This window comes from Diabrotica virgifera, chromosome 7, assembly GCF_917563875.1.
Source record: "Diabrotica virgifera virgifera chromosome 7, PGI_DIABVI_V3a".
Taxonomy (NCBI): Eukaryota; Metazoa; Arthropoda; class Insecta; order Coleoptera; family Chrysomelidae; genus Diabrotica; species Diabrotica virgifera.
Genome location: NC_065449.1, coordinates 92,210,402 through 92,228,882, shown reverse-complemented (window position 1 = coordinate 92,228,882; position 18,481 = coordinate 92,210,402). Strand labels below are relative to the sequence as shown.

Genomic DNA, 18,481 nt, shown 5'->3' with positions numbered 1-18,481 from the left:
TCTGTAATTCTCCGGGCCCCATTTGTCTATTTTTTTGAAGAGAGATCATTCCGATTTATTAAAAAATTATATAAATATTATTATAAATTTATATATTAAATTTGAACGCTTAAACTTAAGTATTTTTCATTTATACTATTTAGCAGTAATGTTGGTAGGACAAACGGTATAATTGGGTCTATTAATTTTTATTGACAATACTGAAATACAAAGATAATAACTGTAACTTTCTTTGGAAATACATAATATCATGGCGCAAAACCAGGGTCGTTTGAGAGATAAGTTATAATTTATTCAAAACAAAAATAAACACTTGCAATTATTTCCAGTTTTTTATATCTAAATGCCTACGAGCCAGTTTATAGGTGTAATTATTAAAATAAATAATACAAAAATAGGGTTTAGATTGTATTTAAATCTATAATTAGCTTTCTGTGTCTTACCTTAAGAAATATAGTGAGCAAAATCTGAAAGTGATATTTAAGATATGATTATGCATGACACATTAATGTCACGTTCAATAAACTTTGCTTTTGTACTTTGCCACTAATTGGTTGCCATAAAACTACTATGTCATAATATTATGAACTTTATAAACTTTATAAACAACTTTATAAATTTGACATACACCCAAATTATAATATCGACTTTAATACTATGGAACAAGTTCAGGTATGCTTTTTAAGGGACTATAGCAATTTGCCTCTATCTTTAAGAAAATTAGTGTTTATCTCCGACAGTTCACAAAATGTTCAAAGATTATTGTATGCTATATACAGATGCATAAAAAAATATTGAAGGTGTGGGGTGTGCCTATTGGGATAGCAGTAATAAAATTAGTAAAATGTTTAAACTAAATTCTATTATGAGTATATACACAGCTGAATTAATAGCGATAATAGCGATATAGCACTAAAATATTTATCTAATATAAATCATTCAAAGTTTATAATTTTTAGTGACAGTAAAAGTTCTCTTAGTAAAATTAGTGCTATAAATCCTAAATCAAAAGTGAACTACATTGAATTATATATCATAAATAAAATTAAAGAACTTCAGCAACAAGGAAAGTCTGTTAAGTTGGCATGGGTTAAAAGCCACTGTGGAATAACTGGAAATGAAATGGTAGATGAATTGGCTAAAAACGCGGTGACACAAGGAGTATTAACCCATTATCTTTGTACGCCAAAAGATATTGAATAGTTTTAGGATAAGATACGAAAAAATGACTAATAAAATAAAAAATAGTAAAATTGGCGAATGGATTTAGTGTCCGCAGTCATATAAACCCAAACAAACAACAACAACAATATTATGAAAATATGGGAGAGAATCATTGATAGACGTGATACGTGAAGAAACTCAAATTTCCTATAATCAGTTTGGATATCATAGAAAGCATGATAGAGTTCCTCGAGACATTCTGTGATGGTGATTCAATAAGAAAGGAGTTTCCGATGAGGCGATGAATATATTAGACCAGGGCATTTAGCCTAACATAAATCGATTTTTAAATACAGCACCTAGGGACTTGCAACTCCTTGTATTGTTTTCAGGAAAAAGGTCTACTATAGAAAAATGGGTGTAAATGCATAGTTGCATTTTAAAGTACATAACATGCATCCAAAGTGCATAAACATGTCAAAATAACGGCCAGATTTTATTACTCGGAGGCTTTGGGGCCGCTGAAGACGAACACGCCATCAGACCCAACCACTGAAGCACCTGGTGCCCAGGTTTACTACTTAAGCATAAGGCATAAGGCAAACTTCACATCTGAAGTTTTAAGGGTTTTCGACACAAAATTGATGCAAACAGATTACTTGGGGGGTTTTCGGGGTCCCTGAACAAAAATGCGCCATCCATTAGAACCGGCCCTCGGCGCATATGGTGTCCAAAAACCACGCAAACTCCAGAAGATAACATGCCTTAGTATGACTTTGGGCACCAGATGATCCAAGGGTCAGTTCTGATGGCATATTGGTATTCAGTAACCCCAAAAACCCATCTAGTAATCTATTTGCATACATTCAAGGCTGAAAAAATTCGAAACTCCAGAAGATGACCTGCCTTAGCAGTGACCGTGGACACCAGGTGCTCCGACGGTCAGTTTTTATGGCATATTCGTGTTCAGTAAGCCTAAAAACTGCTAGTGTAACCTCATTTGCATCAATTGAGTGCCGAAATACCGCGAAACTCCAGAAGATGACGTGATTTTAGACTCCAGGAACTTCAGGTGTCGGTTCTGGTGGCTTATTCGTTTTCAGCAACCCCAAAACCGCCTGAGTAACCGATTTGCATCAATTCAATGCCGAAAAATCTCGCAACTCCAGAAGATGACGTGCCTTAGCAGTGACATTGCGCAAGGTGCTAGACTCTAGAGGTTGATAACCATCGAACCTCCAGATGACGTGCCTTAGCAGTGATCCTGGGCACCAGGTCCTCTAAAGGTCGGTTCTGATGACGTAGTTTTATTCAGCGACCCCAAAAACCTCTAAGTAACAAAATCTGGCCCTAAGTATGCTCAGTTTGACATGTTTATATACTTTTGGATGCGTTTATGCACTCTAAAATACAGTTTTATGCTTAAATAACAAAAATCACGAAACAACAATACTTATCGGACGTGGCCATTAGAAGATTCAAATTCTGATTAAAATCTGCCAAGGAATCAATCTTTTTGACGACGCTACCAAAGTTATGAAAATATCAAGGAACAAAAATTTACCTGTTCCAATAAAATGTGAACCACCAACAGCCTGAATACTTAAACCAATACAAATATCTTGTTTGCTGGTTCAACAATCAACTTGATTATAAACATGAGGTAAGAGCGAGAATGTAGGTAGCCCGACCAGCCTTTATCAGAACGAAAGGCTTATTTTGTAACAGTAGCATTAATATCAGTCTTCGATGTAAATTTCTGCATTGCTATGTGCGGTCAATCAGGGGTGGCTCGTGATAGTAGAAGGTGGTGAGGCAAACTACACCTGAGGAATTTTATTATGATGGTTAGCTTCTCTTTAATGGCCGGAAGGTCGATTTTGTGACGTCATAACGCTAGGATGAAGCTATAACAAATAATCCCAGACAAAAAATCCCCACAAATTATCCCTGGACAAAAAATCCCCAGACAAATAATCCCCGGACAAAAAATCCCCACAAAAAATCCACGGACAAATAATCTCCGGACAAAAAATCCCCACGAAAAGTCCCGGGCAAATAATCTCCACAAATTACTTACTTACTTAGTCCTAAGCCTTTCTACCTTTAGGTGTAAGGCTGATCTCCACAAATTATTTAGACAAAATATCCCCACAAAAAATTTCGGACAGAAAATCCTTAAGAAATATTTGCTGCCGATTAGTTCTCTAAAAGTTTTCCCATGAATGCGATCGACTGAAATGCTTTCAGCCTCAGTGTATAGAGTTATTTTGAATTCCAATTCCATATCGAAAACTTCAAATTTTACGTAACAAAAGAGTGTCAGTTTTTTCAAAAATTGTGGAAGATATGGGGAATGAGGTAAGGCTGTGAGAATCATGTTCCAATATTATTTGCTTAAATCTTTTGCTCACTCTGATTTGAATAACTATGTTCAAAACATTGCCATTGTCCAAAAAATTTGTGGGGATTTTTTGTCCGGGGATTTTTGTGGGGATTTTTGTCCGGAATTATTTGTCCGGGGATTATTTGCCGAACCCTCGCTAGGGCGTCTACAGAACAGCGCCGTATTTATTTTAATGCTTGAAAATGATATTAAAATATTAAATAACAATTTTATTGGCAAAAGAATAGCAACGAAAGCTCTAAGCCACAGGTTCACACTCATAGAAGCTGTTTTTTAGCTAAAAATAATTACTATAATACCACATATCAAACCAATATGAATCAGATGTTTCGTCCTTCTTTGGTCTCATCAGCGTTGTACAGCCATATTAAGCAAACTTTACATTACATACCTACTACATGACAACAACGGACAACTGATTCTGTTAATATTAATCAGTTGCCAAAATGAAATTATTGTACGCAAACAATATACCCAAACAAGTAAATATCATAAGATAAACAAATAACAAAAGATTCGCTGATGACACCGTTATAATGGCAGAGACCCTGGAATCGCTACAAGAATTGCTAAATAGAATTAACGATTATTATTGCATTCTATACGGACTAAAAATAAACAAAAAAAAAAAAACTAAATTTATGATCGTTTCAAAAACAGAACATGGAATTGAAAGGTTAATGATAGAGCAAACCCAAATAGAAAAAGTAAAGACATACAAATATCTGGGAACCTGGGTCGATGACAAAAATGACCAAAGCAAAGAAATTAAAGTCCGAATTGAAACTGCAAGGCAAGCATTTATAAAAATGAAGACACTGCTTACAAACAAAGACCTTCAATTGCCTCTCAGATTGAGGGCTCTAAGATGCTACATATTTTCTATATTGCTATACGGAATGGAAGCTTGAACATTGAGAAGACAACACATACGAAGAATAGAAGCGTTCGAAATGTGGTGTTACAGAAGAATATTGAAAATTCAGTGGGTTCAAAGGATTACCAATGTTGAAGTGCTACGACGTTTAAATAAGGAGTTAGAAATTATGAAGAGTATAAAAACTAGAAAACTGGAATATTTAGGTCACATTACCAGAGGAGAAAAATACGAGTTGTTGAGAATTATTGTGCAACGAAGGATCCAAGGAAGAAGAAGCATAGGAAGAAGGCGCATCTCCTGGCTGAGGAACCTTAGAGAATGGTTTAACTGTAGTTCATTACAACTGTTCAGAGTAGCAGCAAACGAAGTGACCACAGCCATTATGATATCCAACCTCTGACCTCCGATAGGAGAGGGAACTTTAAGAAGAAGAATATACCCATAAACACGTGATAACTTCATTTTAGAAGCAATCTTATATTGTAAATGTATTGAATACAGGGAAATACAAACAAGCAAGTAAACAAATTACTGTTATATTATAAGATTGCTTTTTATGTTAAGTAAACTAAGGGTGAAACTTCGTTTGTTTGGTATTTTATTTTATGTTTTTTTTATAAAAAGCGTGCTTATAAGAAAATAAATAATTATAAAAGAAAGCATGATTTCTAAACTTTTTATTTATTTATTTAATTGGCATTGATAAATGCCACACAGCCACTATGACATTGATAAAATCTTCTAAACATAATCTAAACTAATATAAAACTATATCTAAAACTACTTTACAAAACTACAATACAAGCGTCCATAGCAAATAAGGGAAGCAAGGTCAAGTACTTAACTTCATAACAAAAAAAAACACATGTTGAGGCGTGCCTCAAGGATGGATGAATTTCGTTCCCAGAATTGGTGGCACAGTTTTCAAATTTTGCCTCTTTTACTGTCCCATTTTAAGAAATGGTAGTATGCTAGACAAGGAGGTTTGAAGCAAGCCTCATCCGTAATGATTTGAGAAAGTTGGAATGAGATGCATGATGCATATAATACTGGCACGTGGAAGACGGATACAAAGAAAAAGAGTCAGGGCCGTACCGATTTTAATTTTTTTCATAAAAATAAAGTTATTTAGGAAATTTCAAAAACCTAAATTATATTTAAAAAACTGATTATGAAATAACGAAATAACGTAAATAGTCGATTGATATACTACCCCAGGCTGTGGGTGAAAAATAGGTCGATTTCAGGATATAATTCAGGAATTTTTGAAACCTATCAGGTGTTGTAAAGGACAATGCCAGGAATAACTTCTACTAAAATGTAACCAAAAATATTGTACGCTTTTCATTCTATTGCGATTTTCATTTGTTAAATTTGCAATTTTTAATGATTTTTAATTTTGCAGCTTAGGATATTGATTTTAGAGAAAAACTTTTTTATAGATAGTTGTAGTAAATTAAAAAACCTATAATTTGAGGTATAGTAAGTTTAATTTCGTTAATGGTTATTGTAAAACAACCCGCGAAAGGTCCAAAATGGCCGTTTTTTACAATTGCATTATTTATTGTACGAATAATTTATTTTTTATTTTTTAAAGCTTTAAAACGAAGATCTTTCAATTCCAAACATAAAAAAAATTGTAAAGCCAGATTAACGAATTTTTTGCTTAGATATTATAAATTGTTTATCCCAAGAGGTCAAATGTCGAAGGCTATAACTTTTTGAAAAAAGTCGTAGAGAGTTGGTGAAACATCTAATCTCCTTCTAAAGAGTTATATTTTCATATTCTGATGTAAATAAATGCGTAAAACATTTTTAAACCTCTAATTTTCGGGTTTGAAGATATGGGGGCAAATTTCGTTATAAACATTTAGAGCTGAAGCGGACCTGTACATCCTATGAGTTTCTACCTTACAGATTATTGTTGCTGAAGATAAAAAGAAGATTTATAAAAAAAAATAAAAAATTTCTACGACCAACTGAAGCCGAGATAATTTTTGGGTTTGAAAAAAAGGGGGCAAATTTCGTTAAAAACATTTAGAGCTGAAGCGGCCCTGTACATCCTATGAGTTTCTAACTTACAGATTATTGTTGCTGAAGACAAAACGAAGATTTATAAAAAAATTAAAATTTTCTACAACCAACTGAAGCCGAGATAATTGTTTTTTTTTCTTAAGTCGAAGTGCCTTTATTTATAACAATTAAGAAATTATTTTACAGTCATTGACTAAAGAAAGACTTATATTATCTTAAAATAAAAATTATTATAAAATATAATTACATTTAATTATTAAAAATTATTTTTAAAATCGGTGCTTTTGCGAGCGGCCGAATTTTGCAAATCGCCCTGCTCGCTTCAAATCCGCGCCGTCGGAAAATTTTTACGTAACTTGTATTAAATTTTGACAGAAAACAATTTAATAATATAGACTAAGAGCCGTATAGGAAAAATTTGCTAATCATTTTAGGCACCATAAGATTCTATAACTTAAATAGTAGAACCTAAAAGAAAACGTTTGAACACTGTGCCGTCACTTTTCAGTGGCACATGCGTCGACAGTGGCGCATCAAACTTTTCACTTTTGAACCGCATAAATAAATTATTTTTAAATTGACGGTATTAAGACACAAGGAAGATATTAAAAATATAAGACATAAAAACTATATGCCGTACAAAAATAATGGTTCTGCAACATAAAAAAAATTTCATTTTCCGCATATTTTCATTGATAAAAAAATTATAGAAAACTGTACGGCATGCATAATATTAAGTAAAAATATATATTTTAAAGTTATATTTTACTATGCCGTATGAATCTACTGGCTCAAACAGTTTCAACCCTTATGCAAATTTTCTCATTTCAACCCCAATTGACATAAATTATTTGGAAAAGTACGGCACTGATTTCAGAGTATTACTTATGCTCTAAAATGATGAAAAACATGAGTGCCGTACAAATTATTTGGCAAAAAAATAATTATTCCATAATTTTGAGTGGTCTATACTAAACGCCATTTTTTGTAGTGAAAAATTATTATTTCCTGAACGGCATAAATTTTAGAAGCTAGTTATTATACTTTATAAACTGTATGTGAAAAGGTCGTACTAATATATTGACATAAAAAAAATGATGGTGAATACAAATAATTATTTTTTTTTTCAATTTTAATATTTGGAAAATTCATTTCCCAGCTACTATAATAATATCTAATATCATATTTCCACATAGTTTTAGAATATTCTATGACTAATAATGACAAAAATGTTCATGCCGTACATTTTTAACTATAGGGTTTCCCAAAATAAATAGGCCTTCCAAAGTAATTTTCATCACATTATGAACTCATACATTCCTGTACGGCACACACTTAATAACATTAACAACATCAAATGATGATGAAAAAATATAATGCCGTTCATTTTTAATGGAACATTTATATACAGTGGGGTTCAAATTTTGAATTTTCTCGATAACCCTGTTTTGTCAAAGTTCCTGGTATTCCTACGCACACAAAATTTTGACCAACGTTTACTGTTTTTCTCAAAATATGTTTAATACTGTAATTGATCCCAGTTACTGAATATTTAAATGTGCTATTTTTACTATTAACTGAAGCAGGTTCACACCAATGCACAGAATTCTCAGATTCGTGGCTTGAGGTTCCCCATAACAAAAATTATCAATCGGTACAATTTCAAATAATCCACATAAAGAAGGTATACCTAATCCTTATTGAACACGGTAATTTAGTTTTTTTTATATGTCGATTTAAGCTCTTACCTTAGTAGGAAAGTTGGTAATAACTGAAATACAGGTTGTCAAAGTTAAAGTTTTTTTATTTATTCTTGAATATTTCCTGGCAGGCATGGGACAACAACACGAAATTTCGTAAGCGGGGTTTTTTGAAACGAGAAATCTAAATTCTCCACCAAAAATGATGTGTTACCCAGAGGGCGCCACATACGTCTTTCAGCGCTCATTTAATACCTCCAATTTTTGTATTTTGTATCACGCACTCTACATACTTTTTGAGTTAAAACTTTTATTCTCTTAATATTTTTACTTAAAATAGATATATGTACTACATTCATTTCGCTAAACTCAACCGTTTTCGAAATAAACGAATTTTAAATCTGCGATACTACAGTAGTTATATCCGAAAAATAAACTTGAAACCATAACTGTAATTACACATACTTTCAAAGTTATGCATCATCCCTCTAATTCACGATGTTTACGCTTTTATAAATCCGTATCTTTATCACATATTTAATGGGTCTTTTTTATAAAAAATATACTTTTTTTGGTTTTTTATTTTATTTGAATACCCATTTAATTTATTAATAAAAAACGAGGGTAGGTCGTCATACAGGAAGTAATTATTATAATATCAAAGACTCCTACGATTTCCTCTATGACTGACTACCTCTCCTTGTTCGTAAAATGGACTGCTCCGGACTTACTTAACCTAGCCACCAACTAACTCCAGCGCAGCTGTACCTAGATGCAGTGAATTTTAGAAATATTCACGGAATTCCCGCGCATCGTTTTCTTTTAGGTTTTACTATTTAAGTTATAGATTCTTACGGTACCTAAAATCATTAGCAAAATGGTTTTCATCCTTGATTATTTTTTTTAATTAATAATAATGTTATTATATATAATAAATAGAATATATAATATTATTATATTTATACAATATTATTATATAAAAAAGGAGGTACTTTGTGTATACGAAATGTGTACGAACGTAAGAAGTTGCTTTTATCTTGATGAATAACCAATCGCGCCTAAAGAAGTATAATTTAAATAAAAATGAATATTAATTTTTAAATTTCGGGTTATTATGTATTAAACACTTTCTTGTGTTGAATTATTTTAAAAATATACAAGGCTTTATTGAAAGTTAAAAAATAATTTGTAAGGCAAAGTAAACAAAATAGATTGTGAGGTAGCCGCGCGTACAAAAATTTAAAAACAATGCATGAAAAAAATTATTGCAATTAATATGCAAACGATTTTGGAGGCTTTTTGCTTCATCGTGCCACAATATTTATACGGAATTAGCTTTTTAATAGTCTATTTTTAATCAATTGAAAAAAGACAATAATTTTTTTACTAAACATTAACCGGAAAATTAATTTTCCTACAGTGACCTCATGTGCCATTCAAAATGTACGGCATAATAATTTGGGGACTATTTTTATATATAACCTTCTAAATGTTTTGGTTTTAGGGTGCCTGAAATAAATTACCTTATTCTACGTAAAAAGTGAGGGTTGAGCAAGGGCTATAACTGCATTTGGGCCAGTGAATTTGTACGGCATAGTAAAATATAGTTGTGAAATAAATATATTTACTTAAAATCATACACGCCGTACAGTTTTCTATAATTTTTTTATCAATGAAAATATGCGAAAAATGAAATTTTTTTTTACGCTGCAGAACCAATATTTTTGTATGGCATATAGTTTTTATATCTTATATTATTAATATCTTCCTTGCTTCTTAATGCCGTCAATTTATAAATAATTTATTTATCCGGTCCAAAAGTGGAAAGTTTGATGCGCCACTGTCGACGCATGTGCCACTGAAAAGTGACGGCACAGTGTTCAAACGTGTTCTTTTAGGTTCTACTATTTAAGTTACAGACTTTTATCGTGCCTAAAATGATTAGCAAATTTCACCTATCCCGGCTCTTAGTCTAATATTACTATTATAATATACAGTCTATTTACCATTTTATTTATTTTTCTTGATAAACTTTTATATGGGAAATTTCATTTCTGAAGAAATAATATTACAAAAATGATACATAGGATGAAATATATAACTATATTTTTAATTTTTTCATTGTTATATAAATATAATAATAATAATGTTACTTCTTACTATAATATACAATATAAAACTTTTTACTTCTGTATGGTTTTTTATAAAACTTTTTCTTCTTGTAGTGACTATTTTTTGGATTTCACTTATAAAAGTTTATCAAGAAAAACAAATACAGTGGTAAATAGACTGTATATTATAATGGTAATATTATCAAATTGTTTTCTGTCAAAATTTAATACAATCTACGTAAAAATTTTCCGAGCGTGCGGATTTGAAGCGAGCCGGGCGATTTGCAAAATTCGGCCGCATGCAAAAGCACCGATTTAAAAAATAATTTTTAATAATTATATGTAATTATATTTTATAATAATTTTTATTTTAAGATAATATAAGTCTTTCTTTAGTCAATGATTGTAAGATAATTTCTTAATTGTTATAAATAAAGGCACTACGATTTAAGAAACAAAAACAATTATCTCGGCTTCAGTTAGTTGAAGAAAATTTTTATTTTTTTATAAACCTTCGTTTCGTCTTCAGCAACAATAATCTGTAAGCTAGAAACTCATAGGATGTACAGGGTTTCTTCAGCTCTAAATGTTTATAACGAAATTTGCCCCCTTATTTTCAAACCCAAAAATTATCTCGGCTTCAGTTGGTCGTAGAAATTTTTTATTTTTTTATAAATCTTCATTTTATCTTCAGCAACAATAATCTGTAAGTTAAAAACTCATAGGATGTACAGGGCCGCTTCAACTCTAAATGTTTTTAACGAAATTTGCCCCCTTATTTTCAAACCCAAAAATTAGAGGTTTAAAAATGTTTTACGCATTTATTTACATCAGAATATGAAAATATAACCCTTTAGAAGGAGATGGGATGTTTCACCAACTCTCTACGATTTTTTTTCAAAAAGTTATAGCCTTCGACATTTGACCTCTTGGGATAAACAATTTATAATATTTAAGCAACAAATTCGTTAATCTGGCTTTACAATTTTTTTTTATGTTTGGAATTGAAATATCTTCATTTTAAAGCTTTAAAAAATAAAAAAAATTATTTGTACAATAAATGATGCAATTGTAAAAACGGCCATTTTGGACTTTTCCCAGGCTGTTTTGCAATAACCAATTAACGAAATTAAACTTACCATAGCTCAAATTGTAGGTTTCTTAATTTACTACAACTTTCTATTAAAAAGTTTTTCTCGAAAATCAATATCCTAAGCTGCAAAATTAAAAATCATTAAAAATTGCAAATTTAACAAATGAAAATCGCAATAGAAAAAAAAGCGCACAATATTTTTGGTTACATTTTAGTAGAAGTTATTCCTGGCATCGTACTTTACAACACCTGATAGGTTTCAAAAATTCCTGAATTATATCACGTTTTTTCACCCACAGCCTGGGGTATACTGGTCAGGCACTGCCTCACCTGCCTCATAGGACAAGCCGCCACTGCGGTCAATACTTTTTTTAAGGTACGGAGACCTGGACACTCAACATAACGCTGATGAATAAGTTAGAATCCGTTGAACTCTGGCTTTATAGAAGAATCTTGAAAGTACCTTGGACAACCCACGCCACCAACAAAAATGTTCTGAGGAGAATAGGTACAGATAGGGAGCTGCTAAACATCATCAAAGTTAGAAAAGGTAGCTACCTGGGATACATACATCGCACCTCCGCTAAAAAAGAGTCACAACTCAAAAATAGCCATTATTGAGATGCAGTGGCGTAGCGTGAGTGTCGGCTGCCCGAAGCGGAGGACAATTTTGCCGCCCTCTAATTTCGGTATTTTAATTTAATGTATACTATACATTACATACATTAATTATAGAGAACTTTTTGGCGAGAACAGTCATCATTGTTTTGCATTATATAGGTTAGATTTTAACTAAAAAAGTTTATCTAAGTTTTACAATCACGTTTAATAATTCTCTGTCAATATTATCTGCAAAGCATTTACTTTCTGACCGCACAATTTTATGTTAAGTCCCCTTGTTTGTAAATATTTTTGTGCATCATTCACTTCATGTAGCACCGGTTGCTACAGGCCCAAAAAACAAAGAAATGAAAATGACTGTATCGAAACTAGTAAAGCACCTGCATCTGTTCTAGTGTTTAAGTTTTCCCATGCCTCTGTCAGTTTTTCCAAAGTGACCATTTTTAAGAAGCTTTTGCATGTAGCTACTATCATAACTTCCCAACGATGTGCCGATGAGGAAAAAAAAGAATAGCAACTTTCTAAAGTGCCAAAAAATTTACTGAATCCACCTCAACTGAGGCAGCGTTTAAACAAACTAGGTTTAACGAACGATTTGAGCAAGGTACGAATTCAGCTTTAGGGTTTATTTCTTGAATTCTTTGCTGAACTCCTGAATACTTTCCAGCCATAACAACAGCATTATCATATGCATGGTCTTTACAGTTGCTTATATCTAGGCCATCAGCTTGAATCTTGTCCAAAATCATCTTTGAAATTCCTTCAGTAGTTTTTTCTTTAGTTTCAATGAAATCTATAAAAGATTCCATTACTTTTACTTCCTGATTTTCAATTACTACGTATCTTAATACCTGACTCGTTTGATCTTTATGAGAAAGATCTGGAGTGCTATCGGATATAATTGAATAATACTTAGCCTTTTTTATTTGCCCGATGATATGTTGGCGAACATTATTTCCCAAAATGGCAATATATTCGTTTTGTATTTGTGGTGACATATAAGTGATTGAAATTTTGAAACACATTTTAGAACTTACATGATGTTCACGAAGTACAGGATCGTATTTTGCAATTAAATTAACCAATTCTAAAAAGTTTCCTCTATTGGTACTGGTGTCGTTTTCTATATGTCCACGTATAAAAGTAAATTTGTAGTAAAGCCAAATTTGGTTTGGTAAGGAATCGTATAATATCAAACATTCTGATAAGAAAAAAAAACCGTCTCACTTCCAACATGTGAACAAGTCATATTACAGATCTCAGATGTAACCTAGGGCAAATTAGATAATATTTTAAACATCCAGGCTTAAGGTAGCATTTTATACCTATGTTTCCTTGACGGACTACTTTCACTGGACTTTGACCCACATATTTTTGTATAATACCATCTTGGCAGGGCTGCTTTATCCATTAGGCAATATAGGCATTTGCCTAGGGCGGCAAATTATGATAGGGCGGCAAAAATATTGTACAAAAAATATTTTTATATAAAAATTAAAATCGAATAACATTTAAGTACATATATAGTACATCCATCAATTGAATATAAGTGGGCATTCATTTCTAGAAAACAAATTGCATTTTCTTAACACTACTAATTCAAAAAGGACAGTCGTAAATTTAGGGATTATTGGGCCATCGGCAGCACCGCATATTTTTTTAAGCTGAATTCTTTTGGGTTATTCGTGGTTGAAAATTTGCCGTTTTTTGCTAATACCTTAAAAATTATGCATCTAACGAAAAAAATCTATATAAAACATTTTTGTAGCTTATGAAAAATCAAACAGATTCGTTCATTCGAAGTCTTCTAGTGATAACATAAAGAGAGATATGGTAGGTGAAAAGAAATTTTTTTGTGCATGCTCAAATGAGTGTGTTCAACTTAATAAAAGGGAAATGGCCGATTTTAAGGGTATAGTCGGTTAGCTAAACTCAGACACAACTGGCTAATGATTTTAGTATGTAATTTTTTTGTTTTTTGCTAATTTTGCCTAAATTGGAAAAATTACTAACTATTTAGTAATTATTATCTATTTAGTAATTATTTTCTTGCCAATTTTACCAAATTTCCAAAATTACTTGCTAAAATCACTAGCCAGTTATGTCTCAGATTAGCGAACCGACTGTTATATACTGTAAGTACTGTCTGAAAAGACCTTTAAAACGACCGCACTGTTAAATTTTGATTACATTCAAACTAAGCGAGATATGGTGCAACAAAAAAGGATGACTAATTTATTTTAAGATAAAATACGAAGTTGTATGTATATTTTAACCCCTCATCCACCAGATTTAATTGCATCGTTTTGCTTCTACAATACCCTTTACTATAGTGTTATTTCTATGTTCAACAAGTTGGACAGGTTTAAAATGTATGGTTTTTGAAAAAAAATAAGATCAAATTATAGAGAGCATTTTAAAATTTTTAAAGAAAATTTAAAAATGGATTCTATAATTTGATCTCATTCTTTTCAAAAACCATTCATTTTAAACCCGTTCAACTTTTTGAATATAAAAATAACACTATGGTAGAAGGTATTCTAGAAGAAAAATGATGCATTTAAATTTTGGTAGATGAGGGTTTAAATATACTTCTCATTTTTCCTTAAAATACATTAATCGTAAGTTTTTCGCACCATATATCGCTTAGTTTGAATGTAACCGACATTTAACAGTTCCTTCTCGTTTTAAAGGTCTTTTCGAGCACTACAAAAGGTATTCGTAGCATTATACCCCTAAAATCGACAATTTCTCTCTTATTTTAAGTTGAGTACACCGATTTAGGCATGCACAAGAAAAATCTTTTTTCACCTACCATCTCTTTTTTTATTAAAACTAGAAGATTTAAGAAGAAATAAATCTCTCTGATTTTTCGTAAACTACAAATAAAATAAAAATAAAAAATGTTTTATATAGTTTTTTTGTTAGATGCACAATTTTTATGGTATTCCCAAAAAAACAGTCTCCGAAAAATGTCATTTTTCAATGAAAATGGCAAATTTTTAACCACGAGTAACTCAAAAAGTATTGAGTTTTCAAAAAAAAATTATAAAACAGTTATTGCTTAGAATTAGGTACTCTGGCCACTTCCGGTGTTAGTATGATAAAAAAAATTTCACCCCCGAGAATGGGTGGTGACCACCCCTAAGTTAAAAGTGTCATAGGATGTAGCGTAGACTTTGTTTCTTGAGCTATTCCCTACTTACAATGAAAATATTAAGAAAATTAATGCAGTAGGATGGAATTCGAAGACAAATACCCTCACTGACTGCACTAATAGATACCTACATCATCCATACATGAATGCATTCACTTAAAGGTTCATTTGGATACCACAATAAAATCACGAATCACCAATAATTGACATATCTAAATATTTAAAAAGAGTGGATTGAAAGATATTTTCCTAATTTTGATATTGCTTTGCGCATTTATTTGTGCCTCCCAGTTGCCAACCAACGTGTCCGCTGAAAGGTCATTTTCGAAAATGTCAAGAATTTAAATAGTCATGAAAATAATTTATAGATGATTTTTCCAAAGAAAAATCAAGAAAGAAATGTGATGTGATCGAACTGGAATGACAATTTTTATGAATTCTTATTTAAATAAAAAAATCTGCTTGCAATTTTTCCGGCAAAAATGGTACATGCTTGACGGGCGGCTACTAGAGAATTGCCTAGGGCGTCAATTGACCTAAACGCGGCCCTACATCTTGGTGGTTAGCATGTACATTGCACGTAAGCACTGATGATGACTGGTAAACCAGTCGATAACTAGTTATGTGAATTTGATGTGGCCCTTTTGAGGGTTTTTTAAATATACCTTTTATACAGGATTTATTGTTTTTTGTATCACATGGTATACAGCCAACTACAGGAAAACTTTTTCCTTGTGGATTCTGATAAGAATTTCCTGCCATTTCCTTATTTCTTTTGCCACTATGTCTTGTTCTTTTTTGTCAATAGTCTGTCCTTTTTGAAGTCTGCTCTCCAACTCCTTCTATTTGCAATAATTTTGGATGTGTAGTGCACTTGATTGGTGACTTGAAACCTTAGGATTTAATTTCCACCAAGTATTAAATCCATCAGGTGAGCAAAATAATGATGCTTTAGTACATGATGCATCCAAGTACCTACAACTTTTTCGCCGTTAGTCAATGTACGGTAAAACCATTCCTTAGTAAGCCGTCTTGTCTCTGCTTTTGATTCTAAAGATTCCGTGCTCCTTTCAATCGGTCCGAATTTGTAGTTGCGATAAAAATATAAAATGGTTCATATATTTACAAAATACTTTATTATTTATTGTTAAATTTTGCCGCCCCCTAAAAGTGCCGCCCAAGGCGGGCCGCCCCTGCCGCCCCCACTACGCTACGCCATTGTTGAGATGAACATGCTACAAGTATTAAAATAAGTCGTACTTTCTTCCATAAAAGCGTCACTCTTATATTTGAACTATTTACCGCGAGATGGCGATGTGACACTTTTGTTTTTTACAGGTTAGCTCAGCATGCATTCCTGTACAGTGGCACCTATGACTTTATAACAGTCGACACGTAGTGCTTAATCCTGAAAAGAGTCGAATTTAGAATTGTGACAGTTTTTTTGTGAATTATTAGTTATATCTGATTATTGCAATAAGTAAAATACTGTTCCTTTTTGGGTTGTGACAGTTTTTTCGACGTTGTAAACGAGGAACGTACTTTTGGGTGGTGCGGAGTAGTGTTATATTTTGAGTTGAGCCAGTTTTTTTGAATATGTAAGTATATTTTTTTAAACTATTTTTGGAATATGACTGTTTTGCAGAACCGGAACATAGGATTTTCAAATCCCCTGACGTTTTTTTTAATTATGAAGCTTTTTTAGAATTATTGACTGTTATTTTCTTGTTTATGATCAAAGTCCGAATTATAAGCATTTTGCTTTTTTTTACTTTTTTTGCTTACCTATATAAATGACAAACTACTATTTGTTAATAATACGATAATTAAAAATAAATGTAATTTAATATTAATGTCCTTTATTCATATTTATATCATTATATCCATGTTTAAATACAGGTTTTTTTCTTGAACCTTGCTTATTTTTGCGACATTTTTTTGCTTACAATAGTGCATATTTTGACCTTTCTGTCATGCTTATAATCCGGACTTTATTTATGTCTGTGTGTTATACTCCTTAGTTTTTATTTATTATTATTTTTGTTGCAGCAAACAGGCTGGTTCCATAAGATGCAAAGTTCATCGAGTTCAAGGACATACAGAATTATGGCCCTTGCAAAGAAAATAAAATCAGAGTGTTATGCACCAGATCAAGTGCGAAACTCAGGTAATCTGATATTGAATAATAAAAAATAGCGCGCCTGAATAACAAAGTTTTTATTTTAGCTATAATAATGTTCCTTCTTTTTCAGAAATCTTAGAGAGACATCTTTTACAAGAGGAAAATGCTGCACTTGTTACTTATGATAATGGCAAACTATGTTATAGCTACCGATAACGATAAAATAATAAGCCTGGTACATCATTATTACGGGTTGACCTTTCACCAGAACTGAAAGACGACCTCCAAATCTCGGACTTCGTAAGCGATAATAAATGATGATGATTCCATAAAAGATCCAAACTATGAATCAGATTCTAGTAGCTCTAGTTCGTCCTCCTCTTCTACATCAAATGATAGTTCTAGCTTAACCAGTATTGATAGTCCAGGTTGCAATGGTTTCTTGTCGAATTCAAACAATGTAAGCCAGGTAGCAGACACTCCACTTGCGGACTCCCAAGCAGTAAATACTCCAGCAACAAGCATTCAAGTATCAGACGTTGAAGTTGCAGACACTCTAGAAGCAAACTTACAAGCATCAGGACCTGAAGTACCAGACACTCAACTAGCAGACACCCAACCAGCAAACACTCAACCAGCAGACACCAAAATTGCCAGTCCTAAAAAAACAGGAAAAAAGCGAGTAGCAGTGGCAGAAAACTGGTTAAGTAACAAAGCCAAGAAATTACGAAACTCTGGTCAAGCATATACCTCAAGATCTAAATCACAAAAACCTATTGTTGCCAGGAGTATCAGACCTGCTTGTGGAGATAAATGCCGGCTGAAATGCTCTAATAAAACGGATGAAAATACCAGGAAAGATATTTTAAAAAAATATTGGACCTTGGAAAATATAAATAGACAGAGAGAATTCATTCACAAATGGATGAAACCAGTCAAACCAGCTTACAGGTACAGCAGTGCAGATAGGCCAAGACAACATAATAATTCATACTATTTTCATATAAATAATAATGAGCAAGTTCGCGTATGCAAATACTTTTTTATGGCTACCTAGATATCAAAAATCGAATTACAAGGACGGTCGTTGACAAAGCTGAAAAAGGGTTTCTGGAAGTAGACTTAAGAGGTAAACACAAAAACCATAAAAAAGTGGATCCATCGATTAAAGACGGAGTTCATGAGCACATTC

At 32.2% G+C, this 18,481-nt stretch overlaps 1 protein-coding gene across 1 annotated transcript in view; it reads left to right on the top strand.

Moving 5' to 3' along the window:
• The window catches only part of LOC126888557 (uncharacterized), a 41,014-nt gene extending 22,668 nt beyond the window's left edge, over positions 1–18,346 (top strand). Inside the window, exon 3 of the mRNA XM_050656905.1 lies at positions 17,625–18,346. Within this exon, the coding sequence (XP_050512862.1) occupies positions 17,625–18,346 (722 nt within the window). The remainder of the gene's footprint in view (positions 1–17,624) is intronic.
• Positions 18,347–18,481: the final 135 nt, after the last annotated feature.